We start from the raw sequence: 14014 nt of genomic DNA on the forward strand, positions 1-14014 counted from the left end.
CCTTGCGGAGCTCTTCAAATTCTCTTTTGGTTTTAACGACCCTGATCAAACTTAGCTACCAATTTTTTTGTGGAGAAGGGAATCTTAGCCTGAAGCCTGTGCCTCCTTTTCTTTGCTGCCAGGGCTTCCTCCGAGCAAAGAATCCTCCGAGCTGGCCTGATGACATCCCCTCAGAGGGCTGCCCCCAAACAAGATGGTGCTGGACTCGGGTCGGCAGTCCTTTCGGCGGCGGGAACAGCAGCCTGATGTCTTTGGTGCTGGCCTGCAGCAGCGGAGAAGCGGGAAGAAGGAGGCCTCTCGTCCCTATGAGGGGCTGCGGGTGCCTCCCTTCTTCTCTCCTTCCCTTTCTCTGGATTCAGACTCCTCCAGCCCGGGCCAGCGGGCGCCCCCCAAGACCAAGTGCCTCCAGAACCCAGAGCCCCAAGTGCCGCCCCCCGTGGGCCTCTGCCCTGCCTTCCAGAATCCCTGCAGCTGGATGCGCCGGAGCGAGAGCATCTGCGCAGTGAACCGAAGGGACCGCGCGCGGGGGCAGATCCGCAGTGCCGCCTCCCTGCCTCACCTCCCCAAAGCCAAGGCGGACAGGTGCATCGGGGCCAAGAGGAAAAGTCCCTGCCTGCTGGTGGCCCTGCGGCCGGTGAACGTTGACAAAGAGAGGGAGAAGTTCTTTGGGGCCTGCTACGCCTACAACCCCCAGTTTGAATACGCAGAGCCTGTCCCTGAAGCCGTGTTGGAGAAATACAAAGAGGCCTCTGGGCAGTTTATTTCACAGGTAAGAAAAGTTTCCTCTGCTCCCTTTGTCTTTGCCATTTTCTTCCAAATGGCTATTCCTCCCTCCACAACCCTTCCCCTCTGCTCTGCCGCGAGGAGACTGAGCCAGCAAGTCTCTGCCTCCCAGAGGGAGCAAAGATGCTTTGGGTCTCAGCAGCAGGAGTGCAGCTGCACCCATCCTGGCATTATACTGTGTGCATCAGTAATCCTCACAATAACCCTGTAAGGAGCAGGGGGGCAAAATGTTTTGCAGAATCTAGAGGCTCACCTACTTTGCTAGATTCTAGTTTGGCAAGGGGGTCCAAAGAAACTGAGTCAGGCACTGGAGGGAGAGAGCCTGCTCTGATCCTGGCACACATGAGCACGTGCCCCACTCCCCCAACATCCAGGCAGTGCTTTACTGTGGGATGCTGGGACTCAGGCATCTAAGAGGGTGAAGATTGAAACTTGGAAATCAGATGCTTCTTTCAGCAGCCCAGCAGCTCAGACTGGAGGGCTGAGACTAAGGGAATGATGGCAGTTTGAATTGGGTCTTCTGCTCACAGCTGGTGCTACCCTGTTTTGGGCTGAGCAATTCTTTCTACTTCTTCTTTCTGTGGTGGTGTTAGAACTTTTGAGTCCTCTTGTTAATTCTCACAACAGTCCTCTGAGGGAAGTTGTCCACAGTTGTCTTTTGCGGAGGGGAGCTGAAAGACATTTGCCAGGCTAGAATAAAACTTGACCAGCTCCTTCAGCTGCCAGACTTTGAGGAATCACAGAGGCTTGCTGCCTCTGGTTAGCCAGGTCTGCCTGCTGTGGAGCAACATGGCCTCAGTTCTCTGTGTTGATGGCTGGGCTGCTTAGGGCTTCTTAGCTGAGGCAGAGGAAGGGGTGATCTCATGATGGCAACCACCAGTCTTTCATGCTCTTCAGTTTGACTAATTGGTCTTACAGCACATAAATATCCAAGGTAGTTTCTGGTTATCCAGGGAAATACATAATGGAGAAAAAGGCAAAACACATGCATATAGATTGTGCCTTTTAAAATAAGCTACAGGAACAATGGAATAACTAATGGACAGACATCTATTATTCAACTTGCTTTAGTTTTAATTCTTACGAAGTTAAAAAGTAGAATGAATCCAGGTTGCCAGCATCTGAAGGACAACTTCAACTAGCTTGCGTTGGACCTCCTTTAACATTATTCATTAATCTTGAATACATCAGGAGTACTCTCTTCAGGAGTGAGTGGGGAATTCTTTCTTTGTATCTGGTAGCCAAAAAACATTTTTAAAATGTTGTTGTTGTTTTAAATAGAAAAAGCAGGCAGTTGTGGGTTGAAACTCACTTGTTGTGTGTGTTTCAGGCTATTGGAATCATTGATGCTGTGCTGGAGAAATATAGCACCTATGAGAACTTTGAGGCATCCAACGGAGGGAAGTTGCTCAGTAAATGCCAGATCTGGTCCATTGTCAGGAAGTACATGCAGAAGGAAGGCTGCTCTGGAGAGGTGAGTCCATTGCTGGCAAAAGACCTTCTGCATGATCCCAGGGAGGCACCCTGACAACCTTTTGCGCAGTGCCCTTGGAAACCCCCAAATCCTTCCTGCTCCAGGCAGTAATTGCTTGGGGTTGCATCCAGCCAGGATGGTGAAGGTGGGAAGCAACACCTGGGACTAGCCCTGGACTCTCCCCTAGAGATTGCATAGACTGAATGGAGTCCTGCCAGGAAGGGAAGCTGCATGGGAGCTCTGCGCTGCTCCTTGCCTGACCTACCTCCTAAGAGCTGTGCTGGGTTTCCTAAGCAGGCTCAGAATCTTGGGGGATAAATGCTGGGATGGTCTTGGTTGTCACATGCATGGATGGATGGATGGCCTGTGGTTTCCCTCTTCGGTTTCAAAGCTTGTTCTCCATCCTGGGCCCTGTGATGGGAACTCCCTCACAGCTCAATTCAGAGTGTAAATACAGGCCCTGCTCCCCAATCTTCTTCTAGGTGGTGGTTCAGCTGACCGAGGACCTGCTGTCTCAGGCAGTGATGATGGTGGAAAACAGCCGCCCAACTTTAGCCATCAACCTTTCTGGGGCTCGTCAGAACTGGCTGGAGGGCATGTTGCGCCATGAAATAGGTCAGGATCCGTGAAGAAGGAGCAAAGTTCCGGGACATTCCCCAACCCTCTGTGCCCTGGAAGGGCATTAAAGGAGCACGGGATGGGAGGAGAGTGGAGAATGGTCTGCCAGGAGTTGGGACACCAGTTTTTCTTCCAAGGGAAGGATGTACCAGCTGGACTACCCAGCCCTGAACTCTGGCTGGATTGGGGAGAGGGCTAATAATTCTGTTGGGTGCCACAGAGACCTAGAATTCTGAAGAGCAGGAGGGTCTGGGTGCTGACTGGCAGGGGCCTAGTTGTCAAATTCTGTCTGGCTGTGAAAATCAAGGGAAGGCTCATGTCTAATACAAGTTCCATTATGATACCACTGCTACATCAGAACAGATTTCAGCCTCATCAGACTGAAAGAAGCTGCTTAATAATAAGTCAGGCTTTATCTAGTTTAATGAACTATCAGGGACCGTGCTGAGGAGGAATGGTGGAAGCCACCACCTCCACCTGCTCCTGCTCCAGAATCTTCCCAGGAGCAGGAGGACAGATAGATTTGGAACAGTGGTTTGCAGAGGGGCATAGTTCAGAAGGCAGAATCTGGGAAATACTGTATGGGGAACAGCTAGGAGAAGAAACACTGGAAGAGAGAGGGTTAACAGATTCATAGTCTCTGGACAGCATTCCTCCGCCCAGCTCAAGGTTGAAAAGAGCTCAGAACAGAAAGCTCAGAGGGCACAAGCTCAGATTACAAGACGTAGGAGTGACATAGATTAATAGGGATGGAGGGGGTGTAAGCCTTAATTAGGAGCACCGCCATTTTGGGTTGACGCTTTCTTTTGTCCTTTGCTGTGTTTATTAAAGAAACTAACTGGTAAGAATTCATTTCGTTTGATCTCCTCGTTTATGGCCACAGGGGAGGAAGCTGATTCCCTGAAGCCTGACATAACACATTTTTAAGTGATTCATTTCATGGTTTTCAACTTTTCCAAGTTTTAAGGCTTTCTAATTTTTTGAGTTGTCATCCGATGCCGTAAAGGCATCAGGTGATGGGCAGGGAGTGGTCCCACTCACCTGATAGATCCAGTTCCCTACCCCTGGACATGCAGCCTAAAACCCAGGACGTGAGTCCTCTTTTGCACTGCGATTCATTGACCCAGTGAAGGACTGGGAAGTGGGGTGGGGGGAAAGCTGAAGCAAGCCAGTTGTGAAGGAGGAGTAATGATGGGGAAATGCCTCTCCTCTGCCTTAGGCACCCACTACATCCGCGGGGTCAACAATGCCCACCAGCCGTGGCACAGCTCAGAAGGTCGCCAGCACTACGGCCTGAAGCCGGCGAATCCCACTGAGGAAGGCCTGGCCAGCCTGCACAGTGTCCTCTTCCGCAAGCAGCCCTTCCTGTGGAGGGCAGCACTTCTCTACTACACTGTCTACCGGGCCAGCCACATGTCCTTCTGTGAGCTCTTCCATGACCTGGAGCGCTACGTGCAGGACCCTGGGGTGCGCTGGGAATACTGTGTGCGGGCCAAGAGAGGCCAGACAGACACTTCCGAGCCAGGTAAGGGCCTTCGCATGGCGTGAGGATGCTCAATATTGGAGAGATGCAAATGTTCCCAGCCCTCAGGGGTCTGGAGGTTGGTCACTTGAGCAGCATTTGCTGAAATTCCAATTTAGGACCCCCTTGCTCAGTCCCCACCCACCCTTCCCCATCATAAGAATGGCTGCCTGGGGGATGGTGTATAGGTGACCTGCAAAGGACAGCTCTGCTCTTGGGCACTGATGTGCAGCAGGGCTGGTGCTGGGGGCTCTCCTGATTGATGGTGCCCTTCAGAATTAGATTCTGATACCCTGCAGAACACTAAAAAGAAGAAAACCCCAAAAGCACAAGGTGACTTCCTGCAAACCTCCACCCTTCCAGCCCTCAGGAAGTTCCCTGATTTTGGCAGTATTTGAATTTCTTGCCAGTATTTGGACGTCACTTTGAAAGGAAAAGCCTACTCAAAGTGTCCTGCTTATGCTGGATGTGTCAGTGGTTTTTCTCTTTCAGGGTGTTTCAGTAAAGATCAAGTGTACCTGGATGGAATTCTCCGGATCCTGAGACATCGACAAACCATCAACTTTCAGCTGCTGGCTGCCCTGGGGAAGGTAACAGCTCTGCCTGCTCTGTGGTCTTTCCCCCTCACCCCCCATGTGTGTGTATTGTGGGGGGCAGGTACCTTCACCTCCTCCATCTCATAGCCAAGAGGGCTTTCTTTGGCTTGGCTTCTGGTGTTTGCTCCAGTTGGAGGCAGGTGGATAGAGCAGGAAGAGACCAAGAAGGGAGGGAGGACAGCACAGTTGTCTAACAGTCCTCGACTAAGAAAACCCGATTTTTCCATCCAAGTGAGGCCCTCCAATTCATCTTGATCTTCCTCCAAAGGGCATAGAATGTCTATTCTCTCCCCGCTCCCCCTTTATCATTGTAACAAAATGGCTGTTTTTAACCCAAGAGGTACTAGGGAGTTCTGATTGTGAATCTCCCACAATGCATGTGGTTTGGCCCTCAGTAGGAGTCTCCACCAGACTGGCTCTCAGATGAGGTAAATTTGGTCTGGTCTTGCAGCGATGATGATGTTTTTTGTACCTCACCCATCTAACTGGGTTGCCCCAGCCACTCTGGGTGGGTGGCTTCCAGCAAGAAGACTGAAACCTCATCTTTGAATGAGTTGCTAACTTTCAGTTGCTCTTTTTTTATAAATAAATTCAGGTCTCCTACGAAGATGTGAGTAATCTTCAGAAATACGGGGTGCTGGAGAAGGTTCGAATCCCTCACTTCATGCAGGATCTAGAGAGGTACATGCAGCAGCTCAACCACATTGTCGCAACCAACTGTCTCAGTGACGAGGAACTGGAACAGCTGCTGCCAGAATGAGCCGGCCTTTGAGGGGGAAGAGGGAGGGAGGGAGAGGGCTATGGCTCCTCCAGCCTTTGCTGCTGTCACCCAAGACAGGCTGTGCTGTAATCATGAACAGGCCCTTTGGGGGTCTTCAAAGAAGTTGTTGTGTCAGATTGTGGTCCTGCTGAAAACAGTTTACTGGCTTACAGCCTACTATTTATTCTTTATTTATTGGGGTCTCTGGTTGAATATTAGGTGAATGAAGACTGGAATGAGGCAGTCTTCCCGCTATTCAAGGAGAAACCTTTGCAGGTGGTCTGCTGAGTGTTCCAATCTGGAGCCATTTAAAGTAATTTCAAAATGTCTCAAGATACATGGAATGTGGCATGTTCCCCTTCTGCGGAGCAGGCTGGCAGTCATCACTTTTGACCCTGCTAAAACAAAAAGCTGGTGTGTTTGGTTCACCAATTGAACCATTTGACTGAGAGAGAGCAGGCGCAGAGGTCACCAGCCACCGCAAGAACATGTCTTCCAGGGTTTGGCCGCCAAGATTTAGATACAGAACCCATTTCCGCAAAGTTAGAAAATGTCTTCAGGTGTGTTTCATATCCATCTCAGTCAGCTTGCAGCTTTTCAGAAAAACTAGCTTTGTTGCATCAGACAGAGATCTTTCTCTCTTGGCCAGCATCTTTTGCTTCCAACTTGGCAGATGCCTTGGGAGCTCACAAGCCAGGCAATGAGCTGCACTTGACATCTCCTGAATTACTTTGAATGCAGCAGGACTCCACAGCCTTGAATGCAGGAAGCTGCTTTCTCTGAAAGACCTGCTGGTCCATGAGTAGACGCAAGTAGCTCCGTCTAGTCCTTTGACAAAAGTTTTTGTCCAGTGTAAGCAGTTGTCTGTAGTTGGCATGTGCAGTGTGACGGGTGCTCTGGGGTTGCTTCAGCTGTGTTTTTGACAACCAAACATGTTTGTGCCCAAGGATTTGGGGGGAGGTGCAGAGAGAGACCGGTGGCCACCCTGAGGCAGGAGGGAGGTGTGGGAGGGCAGGTAGCTTTAGCTTAGAAAAGGAAGTGTTTGATAAGCAAGGGCAGGTCCTTCATAAATGGAGCCAAGGACCTTGGTAGTGTTTCTCAAGCAAATAAAATGGGAGAATCTGAGGGAGCAAAGGTGCACAGGGGCCACCTTGCGTGTCAAGTCTGAAGCTGTTGCTTTAACAGTCTCTTCTGGCATTAAGTGATAATATAAATTCGTATTAAAACCCCTTCCATCCTGCGATGCTACCTCAACTGGGGGGTGATGTTACCTGTGCTTCTACACTGTTTGTCAAAGCCATTTCCACTGCCGGGCTCCTTGGTGTAAAACGGATTTTGCTCCATTCAATAAAAACTCTCCTCTGCTTTTGTTGTGCTTAGCTGGGGAGGTTGGCAGAAATCTTCATGCACTGCCAAGCTCAAATCCTTGCTCAGACTGAAGTGGGAGGGTAACCTTTTTGCTCTCTGAATACTTTAGAAAGAAGTCACATGTGCCCACGCCCCGCCTTGACTAATGAGAAGGGGTATCTCCCACCACACCCCATGCCACTTCCTTCACCAGCTTCTACTAGCCCTCCAGTAAGCAACCAACAGTCATGAACCTATGGATGGTACAACCCACCCCTTTCAATGTAAAGGGTCTTGGGCAATCCTGACCCCTGGTATCAAATCCTTCCTACCCATGTAGATTTCACCCACCAGGCTGCCTCTGCAACTGCCTCAATCTGAAGGCTAAACAGCAGCCATAGCCATCTCCATAAAATGTGGTAGGATGTGCCAATGCAGTTGCAGAATGTCAGATACTGTCTATCATGTGCCCTGTTTGCCAAGGCTCTGGAAAACACACCAGTCTATCTAACTGTCCACTTTCATAACTGACAAAATCTCCTTCCAAGTGCCCTCCCATTTCCTAAAAGATGGAAGCACATTTATAATATAGGATTTTACTTGGTTGCAGGATTTTCTTCCACCTTGTTTTCTAAGCCACCCAAGAACAGTAAGTTTTGTCCGTGGGAATGTTTCTAAACCAGAAACATTCAGACCTTTATAAAATATTCAGCTTTGTAAGAGTGGTAATTTGATGTCCAGTCCTCAATTTATACTATATAAACATGTTCCTCAGTTTTCATGATTTACTTTTCAGATTCACGTGTTTCTAATCCAATACTTTTAGACAAGCTTAAGTAGGGAAAAGGGTATTGTCTTTATTTAAAAACAAAACAATCACAATTATTTTATTCACATACAGGTACAAGCTTTTAACAGCATCTCCTGCTTGTTCCCACCCCACCCCACCCCAGCATGCATTATCAGGGGCGCCCAGACAAACACTGATTCACCACTTCCAACAGGTGGTTGTTTTCCAAGGCAGCCGCCACTCTCTCTTTGTCAGCCAGTTGCTTGTTTACTGTGAAAAAGAACCCCACAAGAGGAGTTAGTGAAGACATTCATCCTCCTCTGCTGTATAGCTCAAGGGCTAGGACCCCACCAAAAAAATTCCAAGTGGTATTTGTACTCTTCCCTTCCAGCTTTGCTTCAAAACAAATATAGAAGGGAATGTAAGTGACTTATTCTGAGGCGTATTTTGTGGTGAATTTCAAACATACCTGCATGCTCTGAGGCATGTGTTCCAGGGGTTATGTGGACATCCACCTGGGAGGAAGAGAAGAAGAAGCATCATTTGTGTCACCAAATAATGTTCCCCCAGGTTGAACCAGCTGGAGGAATAATAAAATTATACCTTGCTAATCCAATTTTACCTTAATTTAATTTGGTTGCTCAGATACACACCATCACCAGTTCCCTCCCTTCCATTCTGTGTCTCATTGGTGAGGATGCGCTGTCACTTTGGCAGTTTCTTTGTTTCTAATTCCAACCCAAGAATTCTTCTAGTGGGATAAATACTCTGGCTAGGCAGAGTGCCTTGATCAAAAGCTTTGGAATGCCCCACCACCATTGGATATGAAGAAGCCACTAGGGAGCAGGAGTGGGAGGGGCTCAAACAACTGAAAGAAGGCATCTGATCAGTGGTGGAGCTGGGGGGCAGCCAGGGATCCCTTTCCTTATAGATTTGAAAAAACGGCACTTGGTTTACAGCACGCCAAATTCCAAAAAGCTGCATGGGATCCTGCAATTGGTAGCCTCAGGTGCTTTAATAGAAACAAAGGGGAGAAGGAAAGCCCACATATCCCTTTGATACCTAGCCTGTCAAGTGCCAAGATGAGCAAGAGCTTCTGAAACTGGGAGTCACTGGAAGCAAGTAAGGAGGAAATTCATGCTGCTTTCCAGGGTGCTGTAGTTGCTGCCTCTTGGGAGCCAAGCAGTGGTCTCACAAACAGGAGCTACTCCCCAAGGGCCAAGCCAGCTGTTTGTCTGGGGCCCTTTCCTAGGGCAGATCAAGTCTTCTGGCACCACTGGCTGTTTGAATTTATATCCCCACCCCATCCCCTGCAACGCCTTCACAACACTCTAGAATGTCAAGTCAAAGCAGCACTTTGGAGTTCCCCTTGAAGGTTGCTGATCCAGGTCATTGTTTTGTCTCCCACATTTGTCTTGGTTTTCAATGCTTTGAGGAGCTACAGGAACTTGCAGCTGCCACCGCACTTTCTATCACCTGCAGAATTCTAATTTCTGCTCATGGCTGGTGAGCACTGCAGGTTTGCAATGGGGAATGCAGGCACTGTAAAAGCAGAACTACCAGTACAATTCTGCTTCCAGCTGATCACTCAAGAGCAATGCCTCAACAGCCCCAAAGGCCCCTCATGTCCACCCTATGCAACGAAAACAGAATTTCTCCATCGCCCTTTTGGCCATTTACATCCACTCACCTTAAACCTTTCTGGGAGGGATCTGATCAGCTTCACTTTGACTGAAAGGCCAATTAATGTTGCCATGCTGCAGTGAGGAATGGTGGGGGTGAATTCCACTGAAACGGTGCTCTCAGCATCATTTACCTGTGAAAGACCCATCCCGACACAATCACTTTTTTTTTAAGAGAGTCATAATTTAAACCACATAAAATGCTGTTCTAATTGGAAAAAGAGCTAATTGGCTTGTCTCACTGCATCTTACTAACTCTGCATTTGTACTTTGAGAATTAGACTCTCAGTCTGAAGATGATGCCCAGGAATTCACAAAGAAAACCAAGCAACCTGGGGACAAATAGAAGAGAACACCTTCACCCCCAAATTGCTCCCCTTTATCACATACATAGCCCAACAAGAACCCATCCACAGCATACGAATCAATATGGCTAATTTGACCCAACATTCCCACCACCTCACAAATGCAAACAAACCTCACTGCAGCCAACTACAGACAGCCAACACCCTGGCCCCACCCCCATCCCTCTCACCACCAAGGAAATGTAATAAGTGAATAGAAAGAGAACCTACCCAGTTGACGCTGACACAAAACCCCACACTTACACTATATAAAAGAATATAATGTCTGAGTCTGAGCCAAGGGCCACTGAGCTAACCAGGTAGTGGTGAGATGGGAGGGGGCATCACCGTAGGGCATGATGGTAGCAGCTTGGATAAGTCACACAGGTGCAGTTATATAAAAAGCCTCCTGGGCAGTGGGGAAGTGAAATGGGGAATTTAAGAATCAGGCCAGGCAAAACTGGAAAGACACCTGTTCTTCCTTGAAGCTGCATCTCTCCTAAAGGATCTGTTTGTACCTGGTTTTCATGAATTTAGTGACATGAGCTACAGCTTGTTCAGCCGGCCTCTGGCTCAAAAAGTGGCCATTTTTTCTCTACAGCTTGGAAAAGGCAGAGAAAGGCCAACAACACTCACCTTGACTCGAACTTGTTCTACGACGTTTAGTTCTTCTAATGTTAAGGGATGCTCTGGGTCGTTGATGGAACGAATGAGATGTAGAAAGTCAAGGAAAAACACTCCACTAGCAAAGCATGGCCAGGCACAAAGCAATAGGCCCTGTGGGGATGCAATTCTTCATTTAAGATGGGAGCTTCCCAAATGTTGCCCAACGAAGACAAACTGCTCAAGCCTTCCCAACAGCAACCAATGCAGAAAACAGGTTGGCCAATACCTTTGTCAGAGGGCAAACAGGCAAATTTAGCAGGGGGTCAAATACTTTCCCCCTCACTGTATATCTACCTATTGTGGGGCTTCCACATCATGCAAGCTATCAATCCTATCCTGAAGAGCAGGAACTAGAGATGCTTGAGGAAATCAATCTGTGCTATTTCTAATACAAACCTGATACAGAGCTGCTCTGTGCCTAAAAAGTTTATTCTGGGACGCCAGGTATAGGGCGGTACAGTGGTACCTCTGGTTATGAACTTAACCCATTCCGGAGGTCCATTTGTAACCCGAAACTGTTCTTAACATGAAGTGCGCTTTCACTAATGGTGCCGGCACACAACTTCCACTCGCATCTCGGGCAAAGTTCACAACCGGGAGCATCTACTTCCGGGTTAGCGGCACTCGTAACCCAAAGCACTTGTAAGGAGGGGGGGGGGTACGTAACACAAGGTTCCACTGTATATTAATTCAATAAATAATAATAATTTTTTTAAAGCCTGCTGAATTGGGCTAATGACCAATCTAGTCCATTCTCAATCATTTTGGTTACCTTTTTACAGACCATTTCCTGTAAAATATCCTTTTGATGGTGAGGCAACCAGAATGTCACACAGCGTTCAAAGAGCAGTTGCATGGTATGATACCGGCAATTTTGTTTTCAATTCCTTTCCAAACGATCACACTCTCTTTTCATTTTAACAATCTTAAAAAATTAATGTTACCGGCAAACCTTGCCTCCTTGCTGCTAATCCATAATTCTAAATCATTTATAAACAACTTAAAAGAGCACAATCCCGACACTGATCCTTGAAGGGCTCCATTTTCAACATCTCCCCATTTGGAAAACTGTCCGTTTATTCCTACTCTTTCATTCCTGCAGCTTAAACAAGAGGACCTCTCCTACCATTCCTCGACTGCTAAGCTTACGCAGGAGTCATTGGCAGGGGCTTCATCAAAAGCTTTTTTGAAAATCCAAGTGCTCCATGTCAGCCAGATCACCTCTATCTACATGCTTGCTGACACCCTCAAAGAAATCTAAATAGGTTCATGAGGTAGGACTTGCCTCCTCCTGACAGATTGTAACTTACACGACTCGAAAAACGCATCGAGGTGCGTTAAGAAAGGACTACTGTATATCGATGTGACTATTCAACCGACCTGCTTATTGAGTGAAGGCGTGTGAAAGTGACACGATCTGCGCACCCCGGACACAAACCCACCGCGCCTGCTGCCCCCAGAGCCCCACTCCGGGCTCCCAGGGCTCAGACCCTCTTGCCCGGCTCCGCACCCACCTTCCCGACCCCAACCCAGGCGCCGCTGCAAGCGGGAGGCGTCACTTCCATGAGCCACTGGAGAAGCGCCGGGCCCGCCCCCTCCGCCCCGGGGAGACTTTCCCCCTTGGCAGGCGAACCCCGGCTGGGCTCAGATGAGGATATCGAAGATCTCCCGGTCGTCGATGGCGTCGGGCAGCTCGTCGTCCTCCTCGCGCGCCGTGACGGGCCGCTCGCCCTGGCGCCGGTAGATGAGCGGGTTCGCGTTTTCCAGGGCGCCGCCCGCCGGCGAGGCAGACGGATCTTGGCCCACCATGGCGACGGCGGCGGCACCCAGCCGGCTAGACCGAGCGCCGTTGCCAAGCGCTTCCCCACACCGGAAGGACGCTGAGCGGAGATGGCTTCGGCGTGACGCGCTTCCGGCATTTGGGTAACGCGCTCACTTGCGTCCGCTGCCTTAGCGCAGCGGAGCTAAGAAATCAGAAGAGCCCATCTCGCTGCCTTAAGCGGGAGCTTCCGGGGTCGCTTTGTTTCTAATTTTGCTTCTCGCCGCGGCAAGAAGTGCGAGTTGCTGGGAGGAAACGCCTGTGTGTTCGTGCACTGACAGAAAGTAGCCTCTGAGCATATACAGACTTCTCTCCCCTTACCTTGGGCAACTGCCGCCTCTGCTTTCCTTGCGCGGTTTGAAGGGTTCCTGGGAGGCCATCCAGTCGCACCTGCCTGTTCAATACAGGATTTTGCGGCTTCAGCCTCCCTGCCAGGAAGGCCACCCAGCAGGGTCCACTGTGAGAGTCGCAGGCTGAGGGTTACTAATGGAAAAAGTCCTCTTGGGGACTTACTTGAAAATAAAACCCCAAGGTGGTTGTCACCAATGGAAGCAAAGGCTCAGAAAAAGCTCAATATGGAGGCCAAATGGCCGAAATATTGGGAAATTTTTGGAACAAGAAGGAGACAAATTGAAACTGCAGAGTTTGAGAAATTAAAAGATAAAGTGCGAGACTGGCTTCATTATTATCAGATAATGGAGGCATATAATTTGGACAAGAAAATTGGCTTCCAGGTGGAAAAATCAAAATTAGAAACAGAACTGTTAGAACCTAAAACTAAGATTTTGTCAAAGATGTATAACTTGCTGTTGAAATGGAATACTCAGGATGAAATGGTGAAATCTGCTATGATTAAATGGGCACAAGATGTTGGACATAACATTATGTTTGCTGACTGGGAACAGTTGTGGACCACAGGTATGAAATTTACGGCATGTAATGCCCTAAGAGAGAATATTATGAAAATGATATACAGGTGGTACATGACACCAGTCAAGCTTGCAAAAATCTATCACTTGCCCGATAATAAATGTTGGAAATGTAAGGAAACTGAAGGTACATTCTTTCACCTTTGGTGGACGTGCCCAAGGATTAAGGCTTTCTGGGAGATGATATATAATGAAATGAAAAAGGTATTTAAATATACTTTCCTGAAGAAACCAGAGGCTTTTCTCCTGGGCATGGTCGGCCAATTGGTGCCAGAGAAGGATAGAACTTACTTTATGTATGCCACAACAGCAGCAAGAATACTTATCGCAAAGTATTGGAAGACACAAGATCTACCCACCTTGGAAGAATGGCAGATGAAAGTGATGGACTATATGGAATTGGCAGAAATGACTAGCAGAATCCGAGACCAGGGAGAAGAGTCGGTGGAGGAAGATTGGAAAAAGTTTAAAGACTATTTACAGAAATATTGTAAAATTAATGAATGTTAGAATGATGTTGGATAGAAACTAAGTGGTTTATAGCTGTAATGTTATAAGGGAATATGAGAAAATGGACTATTAATAGGTAAAAATCCAATGTTACAATATTTTAAGATTGAAGACTAGGATAAACAAAGAGGGGAGGGATTTGCTGAACTAACAAACTGAACTGGAATACAGAAA

The 14014-nt window shown here is 48.3% G+C and overlaps 2 protein-coding genes across 4 annotated transcripts in view; one reads left to right on the forward strand and one right to left on the reverse strand.

The window, feature by feature from the left end:
* Positions 1-5925, forward strand: part of MATCAP1 (microtubule associated tyrosine carboxypeptidase 1) — a 9029-nt gene extending 3104 nt beyond the window's left edge. For both annotated transcript variants that reach the window (XM_082232262.1, XM_082232261.1), the window contains exons 2-7: positions 123-769; positions 2114-2257; positions 2740-2872; positions 4095-4400; positions 4890-4987; positions 5589-5925. In XM_082232262.1, the coding sequence (XP_082088388.1) occupies positions 194-769; positions 2114-2257; positions 2740-2872; positions 4095-4400; positions 4890-4987; positions 5589-5753 (1422 nt within the window). In that variant the 5' untranslated portion in view covers positions 123-193 and the 3' untranslated portion in view covers positions 5754-5925. The remainder of the gene's footprint in view (positions 1-122; positions 770-2113; positions 2258-2739; positions 2873-4094; positions 4401-4889; positions 4988-5588) is intronic.
* A 2012-nt stretch (positions 5926-7937) lies between these two features.
* Positions 7938-12478, reverse strand: CIAO2B (cytosolic iron-sulfur assembly component 2B). Of its 2 annotated transcripts, none has more exons than XM_082232273.1 (5): positions 12239-12478; positions 10553-10630; positions 9581-9706; positions 8360-8405; positions 7938-8160 (listed from the first exon to the last, which is right to left on the reverse strand). In XM_082232273.1, the coding sequence occupies exons 1-5, from the start codon at positions 12389-12391 to the stop codon at positions 8063-8065; spliced, it is 501 nt and encodes a 166-aa protein (XP_082088399.1). In that variant the 5' UTR covers positions 12392-12478; the 3' UTR covers positions 7938-8062. The 2 variants fall into 2 exon arrangements, with proteins under 2 accessions (XP_082088399.1, XP_082088400.1); XM_082232274.1 differs by lacking the exon at positions 12239-12478 and adding an exon at positions 11893-11925 and having other exon boundaries at positions 10553-10693.
* Between the last annotated feature and the right edge of the window lie 1536 nt (positions 12479-14014).

This window comes from Podarcis vaucheri (assembly GCF_965113315.1).
Source record: "Podarcis vaucheri genome assembly, chromosome: 7".
In the NCBI taxonomy this organism is placed as follows: Eukaryota; Metazoa; Chordata; class Lepidosauria; order Squamata; family Lacertidae; genus Podarcis; species Podarcis vaucheri.